This window comes from Oryza sativa, chromosome 9, assembly GCF_034140825.1.
Source record: "Oryza sativa Japonica Group chromosome 9, ASM3414082v1".
NCBI classification, from domain to species: Eukaryota; Viridiplantae; Streptophyta; class Magnoliopsida; order Poales; family Poaceae; genus Oryza; species Oryza sativa.
Window position 1 is genome coordinate 21,488,228 of NC_089043.1, and position 24,265 is coordinate 21,512,492.

The following is a 24,265-nucleotide window of genomic DNA, read 5'->3' on the forward strand; positions in this document are numbered from 1 at the left end:
GCCTTGGCTAGCCTTTGGTTGGCTTGACGACGGCCGCCCTTAGGCGTGCGTCGTTCCCCTCCTTAGAGGTGTCGTTATGGCATTTTTTCTCCCTCACTACCAAGAACCCTGCCTGTGCAACGATGGTCGTTAGTGGACTCTCGCGTCGAACCTCTGTAAGCCTAGCTGTTCAGCGAGGCCTTCGTCTCCTGGGTTTCGTTCTTGGATGTGGCGAGCATCTAGCATTCTTCGTTTTCTACTAGGTGAAGTCGGAGCTGCTTCGTTGGGTGCGATGAAGCTCGGCAACAATAACACATTGCAGTTTTTGAGGAGTGTTGGTGTTAGCTGTGTACAAGAAGTGGTGCTCTGGCGGCTTGGGCTGATGTTCAAAGTGGACAATCGGTGTCTTGCTCGTTTCTGCGATGTCTTTGGCAATGATGATCTGATAGCCGTGGAGTTGGAGCTGTTGTGTCGCTAGTCGACAAGCTCGGCAACGATAACATTTGCCTCACGAAGTCGAAGCCTTTATATCGCTTACAACAAGCTTTTTGTCGATGGCTGCTTTGGGCTCCGCCTTTGTCCTTTTTTCTTGGTCTTGGTAGCTTAGGTTAGCTAAGTGTGTTGTAGTTGTGGTTTTCGCATAATTTTTCCTAATTAACTGTGCATTGTAAGGTTTGGTTCTGTTTTCTTTTTAAAATGGGATACCTTCTTCTTTATATAAAACGTCGGCAACGGCCTGACCATACGGAAAAAAAAAACATTACTCCGGCCGGTGACCGTCCTGAACAAAAACACAGAACGCCTGAGGCTGCGTTCTTTCTTCTTATGAACAGTGATTACGGAAAACGGAGCGATCCATTAGCACATGATTAATTAAGTATCTGCTATTCTTTTTAAAAAAAATGGACTAATATGATTTTTTTAAGTAACTTTCGTATAGAAACTTTTTACAGAAAAATGCACCGTTTAGTAGTTTGAAAAGCGTGCTAACGGAAAACGAGGAGGACTTTGCTGAAAAGAACGCAGCCTGAAGGAATGTGTACACTTCGGCCGGTGACCGTAGAGAAACCGGCGTGGAGAAGAGAAGGGTGGAACTAGACATGTGGGACCGAGGCCTGCATGCTGCGGACCGGGGGAATCTGGCAGAACTATCACGTTCCGAGGGAACGGAAGGTGGTCAGAGTCCGGACTACTCCCCTCTTGGATTTACGCGAATATCGTGGGAAACCAAAAAAACCCAACCCGCTCTGGTGAGGTTGGCTTGGCTTGCTGCCGCTATCCACGGCAGCACAGCGCTCGCCCGCGAGGTACGACTAGCTGCAGAAGAAACAGCGCCCAATGCCCACACATGATGAGCGTTGCAGAAGCAGAGAGAGATCGAGAGAGAGAGAGAGAGAGAGAGAGAGGAGATCAGAAGATCTCTTGCCCGTTCTCTACGCTTTCGGCTCCGGATTAGACCTCTGATGAGCATATCTCGTCCACAGCTCTCCTAATCATGACGCTGCGCCGTTCTCGGTTCTCACGATCGGACAGATAGTCTACATTACCGTAGCTTCCTCTTCTTTCACTTGTCTACTCGTAGCTGCCTGGTATACCTACGAGTAGTCCAGTAGGAGTACAGTACTAGTACTGCTCCAGCTACTGTTACGTGTACAGCATCCCGGAAACAAAGACTGTGCCGGCCTCGCTGTCCGCTGGTTCGCTCCATCCCGGCCGATCTCTTCCCTTGCATGTGAGCAAAAGGACCTGCATAGCTGTAACTGCCTTTCACATCTTTGACCCTGAGAGATCACGCACGAGAGGTGGCAACAAGCAGCAGGAGTAGTACTACTACTACAAAAGAAGAACGGGGAAAGAGATCACACGCGAGCGAAAGGCTTCCCTTTCCGGACTTGTCGTCCAAAAGATCGTTGGATTCTTGAAGCATTATCACGGTCCAGGGGTCAGCCTCTCGGCTGCTGCTACGCACCGTACTATACTCCAGTACCGAGTATGTACGTTATGTGGTGGTAGTGGCGACGCTGCGTTACATCTGTACAGAAAACCTGATTTGCTTGTTCGATTAGTTGGGCACACGGTGGCTTGCACCAAGGTTTAACCCACTTGGGCTTTTGCACCGCTGCGGAATTAGAACCCTAACCTTGACCGCGAGAACAGAAGAGGTGAGCTAACTAGGAAGCTAAACGCGTCGGATTAGAACAGCAAAATGGTCGTCGTCGTTGCATGGAGTCGCGTTGGCGTTTGCATGCGTGCTGACTTGACTAGCTGGTGCTTGTTGGAGAAGAGGCGGCTGACAGCTGCTGCTGCGACGACGACGACGGCGCGACGGTCAGGCTTAGGTCGTCGCACTCCAGCACGAGGCGAGGCTTCGTGGCCGGCGACGTGGGCGGGTGCTCCTCCGGCGAAGACGCTCTCTTGCTGCCGGCGCCGCACGGGGCGGCGCTTAGGTGCACGCCGAAGAGCTTGGTCGGCGCCGATGACCGAGCGGCGCTGCTGTTGCCTGCCTCCCCGCCGCTCTTCTCGCCGGCTAGATGCTGCTGCTGCGGCGGAGGGGAAGGCTCCTCGGCGATGGTGAGCGAGCTGCTCGACGTTGTGCTCCCGCCTGAGTTGTTGAGCACGTTGGCGGCGGCGGGCTTCTTGCGCGCCTGCATGCCGAGGCCCTGCAGGAACGCGGCCGCCGCCGGGCTCGGCGCCACGGGACGAACGTGGTTCTGCACGAAGTAGATGATGTCGTTGTACAGCTTGCGCATGTGCGCAAGCTCCTGCAGCAGCGCCGTGTTGCTCCGCCGCAGGCGCTCGTTCTCCTCCATCAGCACCGCGGCGGTGGCGGCGCGCCCGGCGCCGCCGGCCTCCGCCGACGACGGCGACGGCGCGGGCCCGCCTAGCGCGAGCAGGCGCGTCGCGACCGGCAAGTTCGGCTCCCGCCAATGCGGCTGCGGGAACGGCATGCCGATGCCATGCGCCGCCACAACCCCGTCGTCGCCGACGAACGCGTGGTGGTGCTGAGCCGCCGCGACGCCGGGGTGGTGGAACAGAGGGAAGTGCGGCGGCGCGAAGAACGGCGGCGGAGACGGCGACGCCGTCGATGCGGACGACGTCTTCCTGCGGTGGATCTCGGTGAGCAGCTGCTTCTCCCCCTTCCTGAAGAACTCGTTCGCGAACTCCCACCTCTCCGGCACGACCTTCCTGAACCCCTGCATTGCAACGACGTCGTTACTTACACGCATCAAAACGCACGAGAGAACAGAACTACAGAAGGTGGCGGCATGGCGCTTTGCTTACGTAGGTGTTGAGCTGGCGGACGAACGACGAGAAGTTGTTGTGCTTGAAGTAGTTGGGGAGGATGTCGCGCGCGAACTCCGGCGGCCGCCACACGACGAAGGTGGACACCCGGTCGTCCCCCCACGAGACGATGTGGTCAGTGGCCGGGTCATCCACCAGCTGATACGTCTTGGTCAAGAACGGCGCCGGCACCGCCTTCTGCGCCGCCGCCGCCGCCGCCTCGCAGTCCGACCAGCTCCCGCACCGCTCCATCTACCAAGAAGATCTACGAGCTCGCTACCACTACACTACTCCACAACAGTATCAACCGGAGAGACGAGGAGTCGGCCAAGCCGCCAAGGTTTCTCGGGGTTTACGAGTGGCCGGGGTGGAGTGAGTGAGAGTGACTCCTATTTTAACCGAGAGGAGAGCGTGGCCGGGTGGGTGGTGAATACGGTGGAATCGGGGGCGTGGTGTGTGGGGTGTGGCCTTGTGGGATGGATGTGCCCGCCTCGGGGAGCGTGTGGGCGGTGGGGGTGGTGGGAGGGAATATGTGTCGCTCTGTCTGTCTGGGTGTTTTGGAGAGAGGGATTGGAAGTTTTGAGATTCAACTTTCAAGGTAGACCCGTGACGCTTGCGCCAGCATGCAGCGTCGCCTCCGCAAACAAAAAACCATCCGATTCATCCAGTGATCCACCAGCCCAGCAGCACCCGCTCTTCTCTCCTCTCCTCTACCTGCACTGTCCGGTTGTTTTCTGGACTTTCTCGGCGATCTTTTGCGGCCTCTTTTAACCTTTTCTTCGCCACTTTCTCCTCTTTTCACCCGGAACGTTTTTACGGACTCGTAGTAACAGCGTGAGAAACGGTGAAGTGAAGGGGATCGATCTTTACCGGTCCACGCCCCGGCTCCTCGTGCAATTCAGGAAAGGTCCCTGCCGGACAAGCCCTGCTACAGTTTTGGAAGCATCTCAAATCCGATTTCTTTTTTCCGTTACAGAGAAACGAGAGGGAAGCCGTGCCAGCCATCCCTATTGGCCGGTCAATGCATCTTACACTGTTCTGCAGTTCAAAAAGAATAATACGGAGATACTACACCGTGACTAGAATTAGATCAAGTTTAAGTTTAATAGTATAGCCAGCTACTAACTTCAATTCATTTATAACTAATTTAATAGCCAATTCATATAATAGTTGCTTACTATACTATTAATATGTGGTCCCACCTATCATACACACATTGCGTCTTGGAGTTTGTGCTGCAGGTGGCTATAGATCTGTAGCCCGTTGCTCTTCTCTCTTATCGTTTATATTATTAAAATATGTTTATAGCTGACTAATAGTCTACTATTGTACCTGCTCTTATTCTGTGACGCGTGACCTCAACTTGCATTGAGATGATAGAAATCATCGTTCGAGAGGAGATATTTGGAGCGGTTAATCAAGATCACTCATCGTGAGGTATGAAAGGCACATCGAGAGTGAATTTTAAACTCTCGAGGGGATGTCCTATAGCCGACGCTTTTAACCGAAGAAAGAGACAATCTTTCAACAGACAAAAATAATATAATGTTGATTACTAGGAGTAAAGATGAAAAAAATATGCAATATGCATGCTTTACTGCTATATCTTTACTAGGAGTGTAAGGGCATGTTTAATTTGATGCCAAAAAAAACTTATCAAATTTTGGCAACTTGCCAAAATTTTGGTAGGATTTCTTATATAGTTACCAAAATTTGGCAGCAAACTAAATGTAGCCACTTTTTTTGGCAACTTTACCAAAATTTGGTAAGGTTGAAAATGGCATCAAAGTGAACAGGCCCTAAGTTTTCATCCATCAATAAAGCACCAGTTAATTAATTTAGATTATTACAAAGATTATTAATTTAGTTATAAGGATAAATTAAATATGTTAATAAATAAATTTAACAAATGATTTAAAACAATTGGTCTTAGCAAAGCAGTAGCAAAAGAAAGAATTTTGAGAAAACATTTTTTTTTTCAAACCATGGAATAAATAATATTTATTCATTCTCAACTTATTCACTGGTTTACTGAAACGATTTTTTTTTAAATCTAGATAATAACACCCTCAACTCAATAGCGAGTTTGTACATGTTTTCTCATTTGAAAAAAGTAGTAATAGTACTTCCTAAGCCAATTATCAAAAATAATTTGGACATTATAGGATGGAGGGATATTAAAAACAAGAAACACATATCCAGGTAAAATGAGTAAAGTAGCGCACAATAAAAAAACATACTACTATTGAATTCTCTCGTGTGCTACTTTAGTCAGTCGTCTAAATTTTTATAATGTTATCTATTCATAGGCAACATATTACGTACTTGCCAAACACAGAAATGATAGCCACATGCACAATACGTCTACCCACACTACTATAAACTCAATCACCGGAAGTCCTTTTCGCTGTTGTTGTTGCTGAGCCCTTTTCACAGCTCCTCTGGTTGCTACCGCCCCTCTCCCTTCACTGTCATAGATGAGCTCGGAGCTCACCTTGGGTGGGGTAAGGAAGGAAGGGAGGGAGGGAGGGCAGAGGCAGGTAATACCGTCGGTCCATGACCCTCCACGACGATGGGTGGTAGCCTTCACGAAGGGATTGAGGAGGGAGAGAGAGAGGATCTAGGAGGGACTTAGTGGCCGCCAAATGGGGAAGGTTTTTTTGGGCGATTGAATTTTCACGGGCGGCGCACTTTAGCTAATTTTTACAGGCAAACCATTTTTACGGGATAATTTTAATTTTTAATTGACCTGCTTAAAAAATTAAAACCACAGTGCTTGAAAGAAATCGTTTGTAGTGGGGTGCCAACAGCCTCACTCAAGAATGGCCACCTGAAATGAGAGGTGGCTCCCCACAATAGCCATGCGTTATTCCTATCCATTGACGAAAATACAACGTTTCGCGTCGCATACCGTAAGAACGAGCTGATCTAAGCTAGAGACATAGATATACTCCATCTCACTAGCGCTGGTTTCTTTTTGTTTAGCAACAAACATCGTATAATGATCGAGCCCAAGACAAAACCAGATGTCTTCTACGATCCCGTTTCTACACATATGTATAGCGTGCCTCCGGTGCATATATATCGATCGATCCATCATCCTGGATGCATCTTATTGGTCACAGCTAGCTGTCGCGCCCAGGGCTCGGTGAGCCTCGAGTGTACGCATGACGCATCTCGCGCATGCATCACCCGATCTCTCGCCGCGCGCGTATGGGATTCATTAACGCGAAACGGCACGGGCAAGTGCAACGCCAGCGTGCGCAGGCTGCAGCCAAGGCAAAGCCCGCGGCACTAAGACGCACCTGGCGCACGCCATAAATACGTGTTTCCGTTTGTGGGGGTCTGGGCACGCTCCTTTCAGTTTCAGCCGTGACGAACCGCGCGAGCGCACCGGCCGGCCGGCCTGCGCTCTCGCACGCGACTGGATATGTGGGTGTATATCGCACACTACTACGATCTTAGGCATGCGCGGGTGGCAGCAGAACGCAGCTAGCTGGCCGTGGGCCGTGGGCGCGCGAGCGTTTATGGTCGGCCCCTGCCGTGTTCTCGTGCCGGGATTCAGCAGGGGCGCGGGCGCCGCAGCGGGTGTCTTTTTCGTTGTTCGCTCTGCTGGCTTTGGCCACGTAGCGCGCCGGGCGTAATCCGCAGGCGATATATGGACGCCTCACGCCTCCTTTCCCTGTTCACACTGGTCAGGATCCTTATTTGGATATTTGTGGGACGTACATATTCAAATGTTGCAAAAACGATTATCCTATTGTTTGCTAATTCGTTATTTGGCTCTACAAAATATCACATAATCTTTTATTTGCCACCACTCTTGGTCCACGTATTAGTAAGACAATGATCGTACCCTGGTATTTCATCTATCTTTTTAATATTGACGCATAGCGTGATGTTTGATTATTTATTTTATTTAAAAGTCATAAATATTATTTATTTTGTTGTAACTTGTTTAATTATCGAATAAACTCTAATATTACCTTATAATTTTTTTTGCATATTTACACTAATTAAATGTTCGAATAAGACGAACATTTATACGAAAAATCAAAGGTGTTATATATAAAACCACGAGGAACGAAAATTCCATTAATTTCTATATGTGAACGTTCACCCAAGGAACGAAAATTTCATTAATTGAGCGCTCGTCAATGGGTGCGCCTAGTGCACAACCAATCTCACGCGTCTGAGTCCACGCGAGTACGCGACAGTGCCTTGCCTCTCGCTGAGTATATAGTCCATCTATTGTTTGCCAGTTGGTTTCAATCGAATTTTAAATAAATAATTTCAAAAAAGAAAAAATAACTAAATAAAAAATTATTGTACATAGAAATATTGTATATGTATAAACTTTATACATAAATATATGCATTGAAAATTTATTTATATAAAGTTTATTATGTATATGAACTTTTAATCCAAATCCAAATCTAATTTAGTTGTATAAACTATTAACTTATCAAAAAATGGAAAAAATGTGGCGCAAAAAAAGGAAATGTGATTCAACACGTGAGGGATAGGCATGCGAATAAGTCTTTTTGCTTGACAATAAGCCCAAATGGCCATCCAAGGTCATATATGATACATGGATCCACAAGCGTCAAAAGTCTAAGAATACTCTTATAGGCGAAGAATTGAAATTGATACCTATCGGGTCATATATTTTTCTCCCTCTGCATGTCCACAATTTTACTACAACAAATCGAGTCTAAAGAAAGAAGCACCCAAGCCGAGAGCTATGCGTGTAACAGTTGTGCATGTGACCAAAAGTGAAACAAAAATATTTAAGAGTAGGACTCAACTCGCTTATGTATACCTTGAATGCTACAATTCATGCATACCTCATCCGTTCCAAAACATAACATATTATAATCTAGAATCGGATGGGAATTTAGAGATGGCAGTCGGCACGGGTAGTGACTACCCATACCCGTGCCCGTGAGGTAATTCATGCCCGCGGGCATACCCGTTACTACATGAGTACATGACGGGCAAGGAACACTACCCATGCCCGTTGCTCGTGGGCGCCATGTACCCGTGGGTATGCCCGTTTACCCGTCACAAACTCATAGTTCAACATTTCAACCATAAATCTCCACAAGCAAAGAGACATTATCATAGTTTAAAGAAAGTGTACAGTTGTACTAAGTTCAACAATACAAGCGTTACAAGTACATCAATACTTGATGGTGGCATTTATACTAATTTGATTGAGGGACCACATTGTCAGTTGATTTTTGCGGGTAAACAGGCGAAGCGGGCATATGTAGTGACTACCCATGCCCGAGCCCGTATGCCCGTTGGGTATAGGTTTTGACCCAATAAAAACTCATGGGGTACTAAATAGAGAACAAACCCAACTCTATTAGAGTTTTTACCCATGGGTAAACGGGCAAATGGGTTAAATTGCCATCCCTAGATGGGATATATCCTAAAATTATGAATCTGAATAGCAAGTCTATCCACATTAATGGGTGTGTTTGCAAGAGCAAGTTCTCAACACTTCTCTCTCTTTTTTTTCGTGCGCACGCTTTTCAAACTGCTAAACGGTAGATTTTTTACAAAAAGTTTCTATACAAAAGTTGTTTAAAAAAATCATATTGATCCATTTTTGAAAAAAAAAGCTAATACTCAATTAATTATACGCTAATGGACCGCTCCGTTTTTCGTGCATAGGAGATGGGTTCCCAACACCCACCTTCAAACACAGAGTACTAGGATAAGTCACAATCAGGTTTTAAATTGTTATATTATATTAGATGGGGCGATTAAAATTTATGAGACATTTATCAACTCGATAAATATGAATTTTCAACTCTAAATTTAGAGTTGATTTTTAGTTTTTTTTTCCACAAAATTTATTATTCAGACTTTGTTTTTATAGATCATTAAAAACATGTATATAACATTAAAATTTTTATATGAAAATTATTTCTCGTTCGTGAATAAACGAAACGATGGGTCGTACGAATGACAACTCCACCTCCTGTCATCCAGCTTTTCCAAACGTACTAGTACGTCGGTTACAGGCCACAGCAAATTCACTGAGGAGACTGACATCAGACATTAACATCTGAAACGATTTTATAAGCATGGCGACACGTCTAGAACTTCGCGTTCCACTGCAGCCCCTGCAAACTGTTTTTCTCCGTGAATGTGCTGAATGGCGTTAATGTCGATCAGATAGCAAAATGACCTTGTTGGACATCACGTACACTTTGCATAAAAAACACTAATTAGTCCGCTACTAGTGATTAGAGTACTAAAATAACTTGTCCATGCACGTAGTAGCGCCTGATGAAGAAGAGAAGCATCTGCAGTAGTAGATCGCACATGCATATGTTAGCTAGGGTATACTCCCTCCGTCCCAAAAAAAGGCAAAATATGGGTTCTTGTGCCAACGTTTGACTGTCCGTCTTATATAAATTTTTTTTATAGTTAGTATTTTCATTGTTGTTAGATAAAAAAACATAATTAATATTTTATGCGTGACTTATCTTTTTAATTTTTTTTATAATTTTTTCAAATAAGACGAACGGTTAAATGTTGAAAACGGAAATCAGGGTTTGTCTTTTTTTTACGGAGGGAGTACAGGCAGTACAAAAAGCAATGGTAAACGTGCCACGGGAACGAATCTTTGCTTATTAGAAGTTCTTTAGTTAGCAGTAGCACAAGCGGAGGGGAATATAGCCATCGATCGCCGCGACCGAGTCGACAAAGCATGGTTTAAAATGCATGGAAAGCTTCGCTAAGACCGAGAAGAAACAAAAAGAATACAAGAAACTTCTGCAAAGCGGCAAGTTTTCTATGGCAAAGCTACTCCGGCAGCCGAGTGAGATCCAGTGGCGACGTAGTGGCGACGTGGTGGGGGCTGGCCGTGTGCGCGCGAAAGGCTGCCCCCGGCTCGCAATATTCTACGCCTCGCCTCGTCGCGGCGGAGGGTAGGGATCGGGAGGCGACCGGGGAAAACGACGGGAGCCGGGCGCCGGGGCACGGGACGGGACGGGCGCGTGAGGCAGCGTACATGTGGATGCATGCAGATTGCAGATGCGTCGCGTGGGCATGCACGGGGCATGGGTGGTGGTGGCTGGGCTGCTGCTTTGGCTACTAGCTGCAGGGCATGCATGCCCCCTCTCTTCTTCAAAGGTTCCTTCCCTTGTCCATTTCCTCCACTGGCCAGTCCCCCCCACCCTTCCCCTTTCCCGAGAATAGATCCAGAAGCTAAAGCACGTACTGTTTATATACTGTACTCCCTATACTACCTAAAAAACTAAAAATGCCACGATACTACTACCATGCATGCAGCGAGACCCGTATGTATGACCTTATCCGTACTGTACGCGCACGTATATACGCGGTGCGTACGTACATGTAGCTGGTCAGAGGCGTCACGTGGCGAGTATGGCTTGGCTCGCCGGGCCCGGCGGGAGAGGGTGGCTGGACCACGCCGTCCGGCCGGCAAGCGGCAAGCTCGCCCTGCATCCGCATGCCCCCTGCTGTCCTGCGGCGACGACGACGTAGCCCCCGTCGCTGCTGCGCCTGTGCGCCGTGGACCGGGGTCTGGTCGGATCTGGCCGGCCCGGCCGGTTTTGGGGGGTTTCGAACGGTGTCACGCGTGGACCACCGTTTGTGTGTGCGGATAGATCGATCGATCGGTCCATGCATCGCGGCAGGCACTATGATGATCGCTACGAGTCAGATTAGGCCTGACAGGAATATGTTGGTCGCTAGCTAGAGCTACCCTCTATCGCCAAGTTTTTATCACGGTCACACGTACGTTTTTACCATGTTAGGACCGCGGGTATGTGTGTTCGCTGGCCGCCGGCCCGTCCGGCCGATCCATCGAATGCGTGGGGGTGAGCACGTACGGTTTCTGGGCAAAGTACGGATCGGATCCGGTTGCGATGATGAACTGAACTGATAATATGCTTCCGGCCGGGCACACCGAGTTCAGTTGGAATGTTGGATTATTTTGCGTACTCTTTAGATAATTTGACAATGATTATAGGAATCGCCCACGGAAAGGCGAAGATGATTGGAGTTCGCAGGAATATAATGCTGCTTCGGCATATACCGTGCGCCCCGCTCTAACTAATTGCTGCGGTTTGCTTCATTGATTTGATCATCACTCGATTTTGTGCCTCTCTGAAATGGCATGCTCTCTCCGTACGGGTCGCTGATTATGGGACACGCTGTTCATATGGATCTTGCAAGGCAGATCAAGGTGTGAAAAGTCATGCATGTAGTTTAGTGGTTGTAATGACCTAAATAACACCTCAATGTTATGAGTTTAAATTTTCACAATAGTGATATTTAGTTTTTTTAGAGTGAATTTTTGCACCTACTAATACTAGAGGTATTTTTTACCTCTTAATACCAGAGGTACCGGAGATATTGAATTTTGTCCTAGAAAATATGGTAACTTTTGGTATCTCCTCAAGAACTCAAAATAAGGCTGAGTTTAGTTCCAAACTTTTTCTTCAAACTTTCAACTTTTCCATCACATCAAAACTTTCCTACACACACAAACTTCCAACTTTTCCGTCACATCGTTCTAATTTCAACCAAACTTTTAATTTTGACGTGAACTAAACACACCCTTAACTCTAAGAGCAAATATATACCTGCATGCTCCCATCGTTTGCATATGAATGAAAATTTGAAGTGGATTTACTGAGAGGAAAGATACTACTACTACAAGAATACAGCAGCTTTGAAACTGTTTTCATACAAAGTACAAACGCATTTTCAATTTTCTCTGACTCTCTCGAGTCACCAGGAGTACTGGACTACGATGTACGAGTAGTACGCACCAAAATGCTCAGATAGTCAGGTCCCATTTTTACCAAGTTACCCTAGTCTGACTGGTCTGCCTCATACGACATATATGCACGTTGAATTGAATGATTGAAATTATGAGGGCCAACTGCTCGATAGGGGAACAAATCTACCCTTAGCTAGAAGCTGAGAATTACTTCAGCTCAGAATCATCAAGATATGTTGCAGGGACCAATCACTACGAAGAACAGTCGACTTCCACAGCTCCGGACTCACACAGCATCTGACACAAGATTCCCTGTGGCTTTTCAATGCAAGTTTTCAGTGAGCAATTATCAGCCAAAACTGTGACTACTTGTCATTAAAATTACTGGAAAAAGGAGCTGTTCTTTGTTTAGCATAGATCTCGAGGGAAATGGTATACCCTGGAATGCACAAGCAGGGAAAAAGCCTGGATAAAGTGTAGCCCTACGCACACATGAAAAGTAGCAGGAAGGAGTCTTTTCTTCTAATCTGTCCCTGATGCAGCTCCTGAATGCTTTTCCTAGAGAAACAAAATGAAGGAAATAATGACAGGAGAATTGACTTGCACTTATTCTATAAAAGCAGTGACTTTTTACCTTGTGGCATCGGTACTTTGGTCTTCAAGACAAAAAAAAGTATATAGATAACGTATCTCCAAAATGTTTAAAAGATCTTGGGGCGCCAAGTAAACAGGAACTTCCCCACTTTTTTTCCCCTTTAACCTGACTTTCAACTATCAGTACAAACCTTTATTCCTGCGCCCCACCTTCCACATTGTATTTTCAGCGTAAATCTTGCATGGAATTATCAACTAGCTTTCCATCATTTCCAAATGGTTGCCACTGAGCTGAACAGAAGTTGTTATTGATAGAGGTGGTGATACTTTCCATATGATAATGATATAGGAGTATTCATCTGCAACCAATATGGAAGAAGACAGACAAGAATACCTATTTTGTCAGAACGAATTTGGAGTGTTGAGACACTAGTCCAAAGATTCTTGTCGCAGAACAGCACCAAATCAGGGATCCTAGAAGCAATAGCTGCGGACAAGACTTTCAGCTCTCTCGTTATTTTAGGTAGAAAGTGCACGTCTAGTCTACAAGAGAAGTGATACTAGTAGCATGGTTCCATTTACTCTCAACCAGAAAATGAATTTTCTTTTATCAGCTATCTTCAGAGTATATGCTGGTAACAGCTAGCAGTCAGGAATTCAAGATATCTGACTGTCTGATCTATGTCCAATGAGCTACTCCACCAATACACCATCCATCTATCTATCTTCCTTGCCACCATCCAAATTAGCAGGTACATCCAAATCATAGTAGTTCATACTCCTACATGATTGTCCAATAATACCTGCCACTGCCACTGCTTCATTTTGCGCTTAATTTGAGCAAAGCTACCCAGGAAAATGAGCTGAAAGTGAAACTGAACGGTAGAAGAACTGAAACTTGGGCTGTGTTTATTTGCTGAAAAAAGTTGAAAGTTTGGAGAAAGTTCGCAGTTTGGAAAAAAAGTTGAGAGTTTATGTGTGTAGAAAAATTTTGGATGTGATGTGATGGAAAGTTTGGGAATTTGAGGGTGAACTAAACACACACGGCCTTGAGGGAGCTTTTTTTCAACAGACATCATCTTCAACGCAAGGACGGACGGGGCGCACGCATCCGTGGACCGTGGGGGCAGGCTGCCACACAAAAGCTGTTGCTCATCACATGCCACTCGCTCGCCGCTGCCTCCCCTATCCATCCATCCATCCAACCATCCATGAGACCATCCATGATCCATCCGTGTAGTACGCACGCAGCCGCAGAGCAGAGGGAGGAGGTGTTCCTTTCCTCCTTTTCTCGCTTCTCTTTTCTTCTCTCTTTCTTCCTCTCCGGCCCGCAGCGTCTCGATCGCTCGCCTCGCCCCCGCTACTTTTGTTCTCTTCTCTTCTTTTCATTCTGCTCCATCAAAAGGAGCTCTCTTTTTCTATCTCCTCTCTACCCCACACCAACCTAAAGCCTGCAAGCTAGCGCAACACATGCGAGCAGGCAGTCAGGCTCAGGCAGGCAGGTTTAATGGTTGCAATCAGCGCCCAAAGCAAGCAAAGCGGAGCAATCTCTGGTGCAGGCGCTGCCGCTAGCTCCCCCCCATCTCTTCGATCTCCTAGCTGAGCTGATCAGATCAGCTGATACTGCTAGCTTCCTCGCCATGATTGTGCAGTGCTGCTTACACGTGAGGCCTCCACAGGGCACCGGCGCTGATTGGAGGCCCGAAAGCAAGCATGAGAGATGAGAGACGTACTGTATATGATTACGGTACCGAGTCTCCGGGCAGCCGGTATATAAAGACTCATTTTTGAGTTTGGGTTACTTTACGTTTTTAAGCAGTGAGTTATAGTTCAAAATATCTTGACCGTTTTTAGACGTGTTAGGATTTTAACGCTTTACAAAGCACTTGTATTTTCATGTACGTATGTATGGGCTTGTTAGGGTATAGTACCAAAGTCTTGGTAAATTATGGTACTACTTCCTCCGTTTCACAATGTAAATCATTCTAGTATTTCCCACATTCATATTGATGTTAATGAATCTAGACATATATATCTATTTAGATTCATTAACATCAATATGAATGTGAGAAATACTAAAATGACTTACATTATGAAACGGAGGAAGTACCAATTTTTGGGTAAGGTAGAGTTCATACCATATACGATTTGCTACCAATATAGGAGTATTTGCTATATTGAAGAACGTCCTAGAGTGGCATTACCAATGCTTTAGCTCTATGTCCCCTATCCAAATCAATCACTGAATCACACTACTATTTAAGTTACCAAATAGTTAGTAGGGTATATTTTGGCACCAATCCAAAATGATCCTATATGAACTAGAATAAGGATGAGCCGAAATTCATCTGCGTTAGCAGGGCCCCTATATTGGGCACATTGCTATTGTGATAGCCTAAATCCTTAACATCTTCTGAATTCTAGGGCTTATTTGATTTGGAGTCAATTTTTGCCCTACCAAAATCTTGGTAGTGTCAAAACATTGGCAAATTTTGGCACTACCAAATTGGGTAGTATTCAATTTAAACTATTGTGGGTAAAATTTAGTAGCAAACCAAATATGCACTTGCTACTATTGAAGTTACCAAAATTTTGGTAGGGTAATAAATTGGTACCAAACTAAACAAGCCCCTAGCTATCTTTTTGTGGGCCTTTTTTTTTTCTCGACGAGTGATCGAAACTGCACAGGCTATGTTTTATATGGGCCTTATCAAACAATTGACCCAGAAGGACTCAGAGAGAGGAGGCCCACCTAGGGTAAGAAGAGAACTACAGCCCCAGGCCTCACACATGGATGGCCCTCAATAACAGCCCATCCAATTCATACAGGTGGATGGCCCGGGATTGAGGTCCAAACAAGGCCCTCTATAGATTTCGTTGTAAAGACTGTCAAGCACACGCACAAAGCATACACGCATCACATCGAAATGGGACTATCTATATCTATACATTTAACGACAAAATTATGTAACTACAATACAATACAACTCATATGTAACTTCTAAAAATCACACGGTAACATACTATTTCCGCGATCAGCAAGCATCTCGAGATGGAAACCCCTCATCTGTACACATGTTGTGATTTTTTTTCCTTACCCGCTTGCTCGAATCTTAAAACAATTCTAGCAGTTCAAAATTATGTGAAAGTTACATACAATATAACCTCAATTATATATAAGTTACTATGTAATTACACTATAATTATGTTGTATTATTTGATAAGTTTTTTGAAGAAAAAAATATTAACAATGTATAGCAAAACCATATTGAAACTTTGCATAGGCTAAGGAAAAGATTGGCTAGTTGCTAACAAATAGTTACTACTTAGGACTAGTTTGGTTTGAGATCTAAATTAGGCTTATCAATATTTGGCAATTTCAATAGTGTTTAGTGTCTATTTGGTTTGAAGCCAAATTTTGGCATGCCTAAGAAAATAGATCATTTCAATAGTGAACTTAGGCTATTTTGGTTTCAATCCAAACACAACTTTGCCTTACCAAAATTAGTCATGCCAAAACTTGCCAAAATTTGGCACTGACAAAATTTAGTAAGGCCTATTTATGCCACAAACCAAACCAACCCTTACTCAAACCTTATCGGTTGATCTAATATTTGACTGTAAGCCATACAGTTTATTAAAAAAATAATTTCAGAGTAAAAGTTTATATATGTGTTCTTAACAATTTAAAAAATAATAAAAAAAGTAAACTTTCATGAAAAAGAAATCAAAATCAAGCACTTCAAAATTAAAATTTTGGTAGCAAGCTGTAGTGCAAAAGATGGGAGCCTCAATAGGAGAACTCCGGCTTGACACATGGCCAGGGTAAAAAGTCATTATTAGGTCATATAATACATTCATTTTTTATATGACCCAAACGAATATATGTCCATATTTATTTTAGGTTCGTTTTTTATGTGTTTGAGGGAGTTGTTTCTAACATACTAGCTATAACATATAATGCAGTCTATGATCATTAATTGTTTAGCAAGATAGTGCTAGCATCTCGATCTGGACACCGTCCATTTGTACACTATAGACCAGTCCCGCATTAAACTCTTGTAGGTCAAGTTATTTTCCCGATGGTCACCAAATCACCATTCCTGATTTGATAGGCACGCTGTAGCAAACAAAGAAAACGAAGGATGGCAGTGCAAGCCGGAGCTAAAAAATCAACCTTTGGCACAACGCGGCAATGCAGCTAGGCAATCTTAATCCTCTTAATTTACTTGACTAATTCAGCCAGCAGCATCAGTACAAAATTTAGCAGAGGACACACCAGTATCTTTTCCGGCTGCACTTTAACTCTGCGGATTTGCGGTGGGCCGTAAGCTTGATCTGATTCTTTCCGGCAAGAGCACGGAAGCCTGTCTGTACTCCCGTAGATCGCCGCCACGTGGTGCTGTTGCTCGCGGTCGGATCGTGGGCGAGCAGGCCAGGGTCATTTATAGAGGTACCGAACGCCAACCGACCAACTGAGGCCGTTGACCGTGTTGAGAGCTGATGGCGACTTGCCTGTCTCAGAAACCCGTGTGTGCATGCTTTGCTTGTTGTCGGTCCATTGTGTTTCTACTACCCACCTTTGACTGAATCAAAGGTGTATATATAACTAGTGCAGTAAAACAGATGGCAAGAAATTAGTTGTTTTAATTTAGAGGCTTGGATTTTCTTTCGTTAAACAAGATCGATTGTATTAAAAAAAGGAGAATGAAAATCTTTGTCTAAGAAGAAAGACAAAGATGAGGTGGATTTGCTAGATATCATTCGACGGAAAATTGAGGATGAGAACTTAGTGATTTTGAAATGTTGAGGCTGACTTGATGACTTGTGCACTAGGCTTCTACTCCCACTCTGGTGACCCCTGTAACTTTAATGATCTCTCCAATAGTAAGGATGTGGTAACGAGTAGCGACCACCTTGTTAGTTTCTAGGCTCAGGCTTGGGCTGTGAAAGAGGGGAGGGCATCAAGAAGGTAGTAGTTAAGTGGATGTGTATTATTGCAAACAATGACGAAACTAGAACAAAAATTATTAGGGTCCTATAGTCGATAATTATGTAATTATCGACAAGTATACTAATTAACATGATATAAATTAGCTAGAATTGAATAATATACCTAGTGTGCTGAGACCTCGAGAGAGTGTATGTAGGAACGGGTTGCAAATAAAGAAGGACGATATAGGCCCGGATTAAAGAAAATGATAGGGCTGGTAGTAATGGAGATAGAGGACTAAAGGGATGAGGTTAGCAGTATTAGAGCTAGCCGGTTGGGCTTGATGCCAGTGAGGTGAAGTGGGATAGCGCAACGAGAATGGTAGGAAGTGGCATAGGATTAAGTTGGCGAGTTGCACTAGTCGGGATGAAGGCTAGCTAGTGGAGATTAGTACACTACTAGATAACTGATTTTTCGACGTGGTACCCAAAATCACAAATATCTTGGTTAGATTAAAAACCGGTACTAAAGATACTTTAGTACCGGTTCTAAAAGTCCAAGTCCCTAGAAACATACTAAAGATGGAGGATCAACTGGTATTAAAGATAGTGGTTCTTTAGTCCGAGTTGGTGTTATCAACCGGTACTAAAAATGCATTTTTTGTACCTTTTGGTAATACCAACCGTGACTAAGGATATTTTTAGTACTGGTTGGTGCCTCTAGGGTTAGTTCAAAAGGAAAGCATCTCTATTTAAGTCAGATGTGTGTAGTTGGTGGAATGGTTTCGCGCGTGAGGGTTGAGTGAGAGATCTTAAGTTTGAATCCTACATTCCACATATTTTTTTCACTTGCTATGCATCTTTAGTACCAGTTCTCTCAACCGATACTAGTAAAGGGGGTTGTAAACCGGGACTAAAAATCTTTTCCCCTATAATGTATTGAGAGGAGGGTAGCTCTCATGTGTTGGACTCTAATTTGATGGTATAAAAGTCGTAAGATTTTGAGGGAATTATTACAAATGCAGTAGTTTCATTGAGAGGGGAATATTTGCAGTATGCTAACCTGGTTTCAATCGAGCTCGCTACCACTCTCTCTTTCTCTTGTTGTGCCTTCACCCTTTGTTTTTCAGGCAAGCTTCACCTCCTCGCTCTACTTTGCTTTCTCTTTCTTACTTACCACAACTCTGACATCTCCTTTTTCCCATGCAACGATCAACATTTGGAGGTGAGGATGAACAACGTCACCAGGTAAGGAGGAGGGAGTGTATGTAGTGGAGGCTTGATCATACTACATTACCATGGTTGATTGCTAATTAGGCTTAAAATATTTGATTATTAGCATGGGTCCTCCAAAGAATGGAGGGGTTTAGATGTACTACCTTTAGGTTCAATGTGTTGGTTGATCTCGGGAGTCTTGTGATGATGTTGTCCACCCTGCTCACCTATGCATGTACATTGCCAACCACCCGTGCCACAATAGGAGGCGTACCGATTTCTATTTGGAACATGTCCCTGAGTCCACATCGCTATATAAAACCAGGAAGTCCGGTCTTGTGCAAAAGGTATAGCCCTCCCCCGATAAACCATAATGGTCCCGACGCTAAGAAGTGTTGGAAGGACCTAAAGGAGCATTCCTGGCCTGAGTAGGTGACTCCTGGAGGGACGCTGACATCAACAAAATGATCACTGGCAACAATGACTGTGCCATCAAACTGACCTCGTACATATGACTACTGCTATCACTGCATTGACATAACAAAAGGAGAAATTTTGATTGGGCATCAAGGACATTCATGGCTTCTTCCTGATCCTATCAATTTATCACCTCATTCCACATTATAATAAGATGGTTATAATTAGATTTGAGTATTACATCATCTAGCATTAGGCCCTAACACGACGGATCTAATTACTCTTGGCACTATAGGGTAGGGTTTTCTTACTATTTCTACATTAACCAAGCCTAGCTATAGCCGAGGTACAACAATAACAAGGGCTCAACAACCTCACTAAGTTAAAAATATAATAATAACAAATATATTTTGATATTCTTTTTTTCTTTTTAACACTTCTTGTTGCGATGTAAATAGGCTTACCATCGGGGTATGGTTACCCCTCCTCCGATAAGGTAAACCCTACTTATAGAAGATTTAGATGTTCCTTTGATGTAGCGCCCGTTCCGTCGTGGCGCCTAGCGGGAAAACTATCTCTTAAAAACCCTATTTGCGAAATCCGTTTCTTTGCTTGTTCTCTAGTGTCCATGCCGTCTCAGATCTCAAATCCCCGATCTATTGCCGAGTTCAATCCCGAATCCAAATCCTTCCCAAATCAAATCCCTCCGCAAAAGTCTATTTAGCCTCCCTCGAGTTCGATGGGCCGAACTCCTCTCGGCCCATCTCCCCCTCCCTCCCCGGCTCTCTCTCTCTCTTTCTCTCTCTCTCTCCCCGCTCTGCCCGTGAGCCGCGTCGAGCTCTCCCTCTCCACTCTCGCGGCTGTTCCCGCCGATGCCGCCCAAATCGCCGCGCCGCCCGCGCGCGCGCGCCGTGGTGGCCGACCGGCCAGTCGCCGCCGCCGTCAGCGCCTGCCGCGCCTGCCCAGCGTCTGCTGCCCGTGTCGCCGCTCCACTCCAAACCGCCCCGCCGTCATCGCCGTCGTCATCGACTCGGCCCCGCCTCTCCCCGCGCGTGCCTCCAAGGGACGGAGGCAGAGCTCCCCCCCTCTGCCGCGTCGCCCTCTCTTCCTCCTCCTTTTCCCCAAAGCGGCAAGGAGGCAAGCCCCCTTTCTTCCTCCCTTTTTCCTTTTTCCCTTCCTCCGCCGGCGTCATTCCCCTCCTCCCTGTCGCCGATTTGGCTGCTAGCCGGAGCGCCAGCTCGCTGGCTTGACCGTCCAAAGTCGGTTCCCCTCTCCCAAACCGACATTGTCGCCCATATAAACCCAAGTTTCCCCCCCTTTCCTTTCCTCTCCCATTCGCCCTCGCTCCACCACGCCATTGCCGTCCCCTCTGTCTCGCTGATCGCCGACCGCCGCCGTCACGTGTGCCGAAGGAGCCGGTGCGTGCTAGGACGCGGAAGGGGACTCCGGTCGCTCATCTTCTTCCTCTTCCCCGGCCCGAGGCCGGAGAGATCGCTCCCGTGCCATCGGCCCATCGTCACTGCGCCCCATCACCCCCGCACGGTAGTGCCTCCCTCCGTTCTCTCTCCTCGTTCCATCTCCTCCCCTTAGACTCGGGTAGTAGCACGAGTAGCCCCCCCTCCCCCCCCCCCGTAGCTAGCAGGCGCCGCCTCGACCGTTGCCGCCGCTCGCTGTGTGCTCGCCGCCGGCGCCGTCCGTGCTCCGTAGCGCCCGCTCGTCGCCGTCCTCGCTCGGCGTAGCTCCGCCTAATCCGACGCTAGCCATGGGTTCCCGTAGCCGCGTAGATGCTCTCACCGCCGGGAATCGGCCCCTCGTGACCTCGTCGCCGTTTCCCCCTCTTCTCTCCGCCGGTTGCCGCCGCCGCAATCCGCCACCGACGCACTCCCTCCGGCGAATCCAAGCCGTTGGCTCGCTCCCTCTCGTTCTCCCTCGTCATCCCGGTGTACGCCCCGTCGCCCCTCATCGTCGCACGGCGTCCCGGAGAAACTGCCGCCGCCCGCCGTCCATTCGCGGCCGGCGCCTTCGTCTTCCTCCAGCAGGCCCGCGTGGCAGCCACGTAGGCGCCAGGTCGGCGCCACCTCGGCCGCGACCGGGTCAAGCAGACCCCGGTCCGCCGCTTCCCTCTGTTTTCCCCCTCGCGCGCGCGGTCCACCGCGAGCCATGAGGCTGCGCGTGGGCCCGCCGCACCGCGTCCTCCACGAACCGCGCGCATGCGCCGCGCCTCCTTCCCCAAACCCTAGCACGCCCCGCGTGCACCTCGTTCACGGTGAGCCGAGCCGCCGACAAGCGGGTCCCACCCGAGACCACGCAAGGTGGACCCGGCCCACCGGCTCTCTCTCTCCCATCCCCGCCCGTAAGCTCGCCTTGGGCCGGCCGGCCCATTAAGCTCGGCCGAGCCGCCCCTTTCTCTCGGGCCGCGCCCTAGCCGCCCGAGAAAAGTCTAATTTCCCTCCCTCCTTCTTCTCTTTTCTTTTCTTTTCTTCTCAAAAAGGATTTAAATAAATCATTTTCATTTAGACCAAAAATCCAATAATCTTAGAAATTCAATATCTTCCCAACCGTAAGCCCGTTTGACTCCGTTCAACTTCCAAAATTCCTCAAATCTCGAGATCTATCTAATGGCATGCTTAGAGGTCAATAATAGGGCTTTATTTTCACCGTTTGTTGAGTTGTCCCATTTCGCGTGTAGTTTCGGAGCCCAAAGACCCGCAGTGCGAGGATTTCGAGGATCAAGCTCAAGATCTCGAGCAAGGCAAGCCACCTTTGAACATCTTGAGCCTATATTTGAACTTAATTATGTTGCTTGAAAAATATTATGCATTGATAGGATTGCACTTAATCTGCTTGTCCCGTCTACAAGGCAGATTGGCGGACCTACCTAACTTGTTGCATCTGATCCTTCCTTTGTTAATTGTTACACCATGTTCCCTTGTAACCACCTAGTTGCGCCACGGTAATCGTGCACTCTGCACGAGTATCGACGGTCGCCTTCAAACTTAAAATCTGAGAAACATCTTGGGTAAAACTTGGGTTTTACAAAAGACTTGGAAAACCCGACATCTGGGTCGGTGCTTGCGAACTAAATGAATTTCCAAAACCGCGGACCGGGGAACGTACCGGGTGTACGGTTTCCCGCTCTTGCACTTAAGGACCGTTTCCTTGGAATTTCATCCGAACATAAGACAAGTACGACCACATGGGTGGAATGGGACACCCCTGGCTGAGTAACTAGCTTATCGGAGGAGCCATGATGCTAAGAGACATGTGGATTCACCGGGGTGGTGTCGGGGAGGACCCCTGGGCTTCCTGGCACAGTATGGTCTGGGACCTAATCTGGTGTTGGTCTGGGACCCCTCTCGTTGGCATATGGTGAACCTGTGTCGACTTTCGAAATGCCTTGTCATGAAAGCCTTAAGGTCTCTAGTCGTGGCCGTTCTGCACGGGTTGGATGATCCGGGTTAGTAATGTCGTGTGGGTAAAGTGTACCCCCTCTGCAGAGGTTATTAAACTGCTCGAACAGCCGTGCCCACGGTCATGGGCGGATGTGAGGTGATTCCTAGCGTAGTTTTGTTTGACTACTGCCTTGTGAAATTTGCTGTTGTGGAATGGGTTTGATGTTTGGAAAATCTGCGGCTGATGGGATCAGCCAGGCCCGGGTGGCCGTTTGAAAGCTGTTGGCCGGGTGCCAATCTTGATCAATTCAAAAGACTGAAACATTGCACATACTCCGACCGGACGAGACGCACTGTCTCATTCGTGTCGTTTGAGAAGCACTCCCTTAGTTGTTTCAGAAAAGAGTTTAAATAAAATCAATCGCAAAAACAACAGCCTTTATTTGAAGCCTGCATTAAACATTTATTTCCCATGGCTTGCTGAGTACTCTTGTACTCACCCTTGCTCTATATAAATAATCCCCCCAGTCGCTGAAGAAGATGAAGCGGATCCCGCTGACGAGGAGTTCTTCCAGGAGCAAGCCGGCTACGATGAGTTTTAGGGTTTCGGCCTAGTTCCCAAGTCGCGCCTGTGATGTTTGGTCCAAGTCTTGGCTTCTGCTTCCCTTTTGTAATGCAGTTGTGAGCTCGGGATCTGTCCGCAGCCTAACATGACTGTACTCCTACTCTATAATAAAGAAACCTCTGTTGCTGTGATATTCTGTCTTCCTGTGATACCAGCACTATTTCCTGGGACTGGTATCGATTAACAGGTTAATTTGGAGCGTCACGGGCTAGTTCCGGTCGGGACTAGTTCGGGGCGTGACATTTGAGGGCCCATGATATCCATGGTATCTTCTTCATTTGTCTTAAAATATAATTATTTTTAGCTACATATCTAAGGAAAGATAGTAATATTTGAAACATAGGGAATAGTGTTTTTCTTAGACGCATGGGACGAGGGGGGGGGGGGGGGAGGGGACAATCCTTCAATACACGAGAGAGACGGTTTTCATGGGCCAGCAATACCGAGGACGTCAACAACAATTTGTTGCACATCATTGAATGGATACACTAATTCGAAAAGTAGGTCGTACTATATGTATTAACTTGGAGTATAATCAAATGAAACGATTTCACATTAGTCGATCTTTAGAAAAAAAACTATATAGGAGTATTTCATATGGAAGAAAGTGTTGATCAAACAGATTGAAGAGCTTCTGATCACTGTTACACTGTGATCCAATCAGTGGGTGATAATTGACCATCTAAGAGCAGAACTTGGGCTTTATGCACCCAAAAAAAAAAACTCCATTTCGTACCAGCAACAAAGGCTGGTAAAACTTTCCTCTTTCATATCAATCAAATCGATAATCTTTGAGCAATTCTCTGTTTTACCTCGAGCTTGATGACACAGCACCACCAAACCAATCGACATGGCTGGCTAGATAAACGCGTTGTTTGTGGAAAAAGAGCAGAACGGTTCAGCGAACACAAGCCCAAAGAGAATCCATCAATCCGATTCGGAGCTAGGCTATGCCCCACTGTCCTCCTTTTCGAAGCCAGCTATGCTCCACTTCAGATACGTGGACAGCAACGTGTGCAAGGACACGTGTCAGGCTATCGTGAACGGATAATTCCTCGC

General features: G+C 46.5%; 1 protein-coding gene across 1 annotated transcript; it reads right to left on the reverse strand.

Annotated features, from left to right (window-relative positions):
* Window positions 1-1,854: 1,854 nt before the first annotated feature.
* Window positions 1,855-3,625, reverse strand: LOC4347251 (heat stress transcription factor B-4c-like). Its single transcript, NM_001422783.1, has 2 exons — window positions 3,262-3,625; window positions 1,855-3,173 (listed from the first exon to the last, which is right to left on the reverse strand). Exons 1-2 carry the CDS (start codon window positions 3,511-3,513, stop codon window positions 2,241-2,243), a joined length of 1,185 nt encoding a protein of 394 aa, NP_001409712.1. The 5' UTR covers window positions 3,514-3,625; the 3' UTR covers window positions 1,855-2,240.
* Between the last annotated feature and the right edge of the window lie 20,640 nt (window positions 3,626-24,265).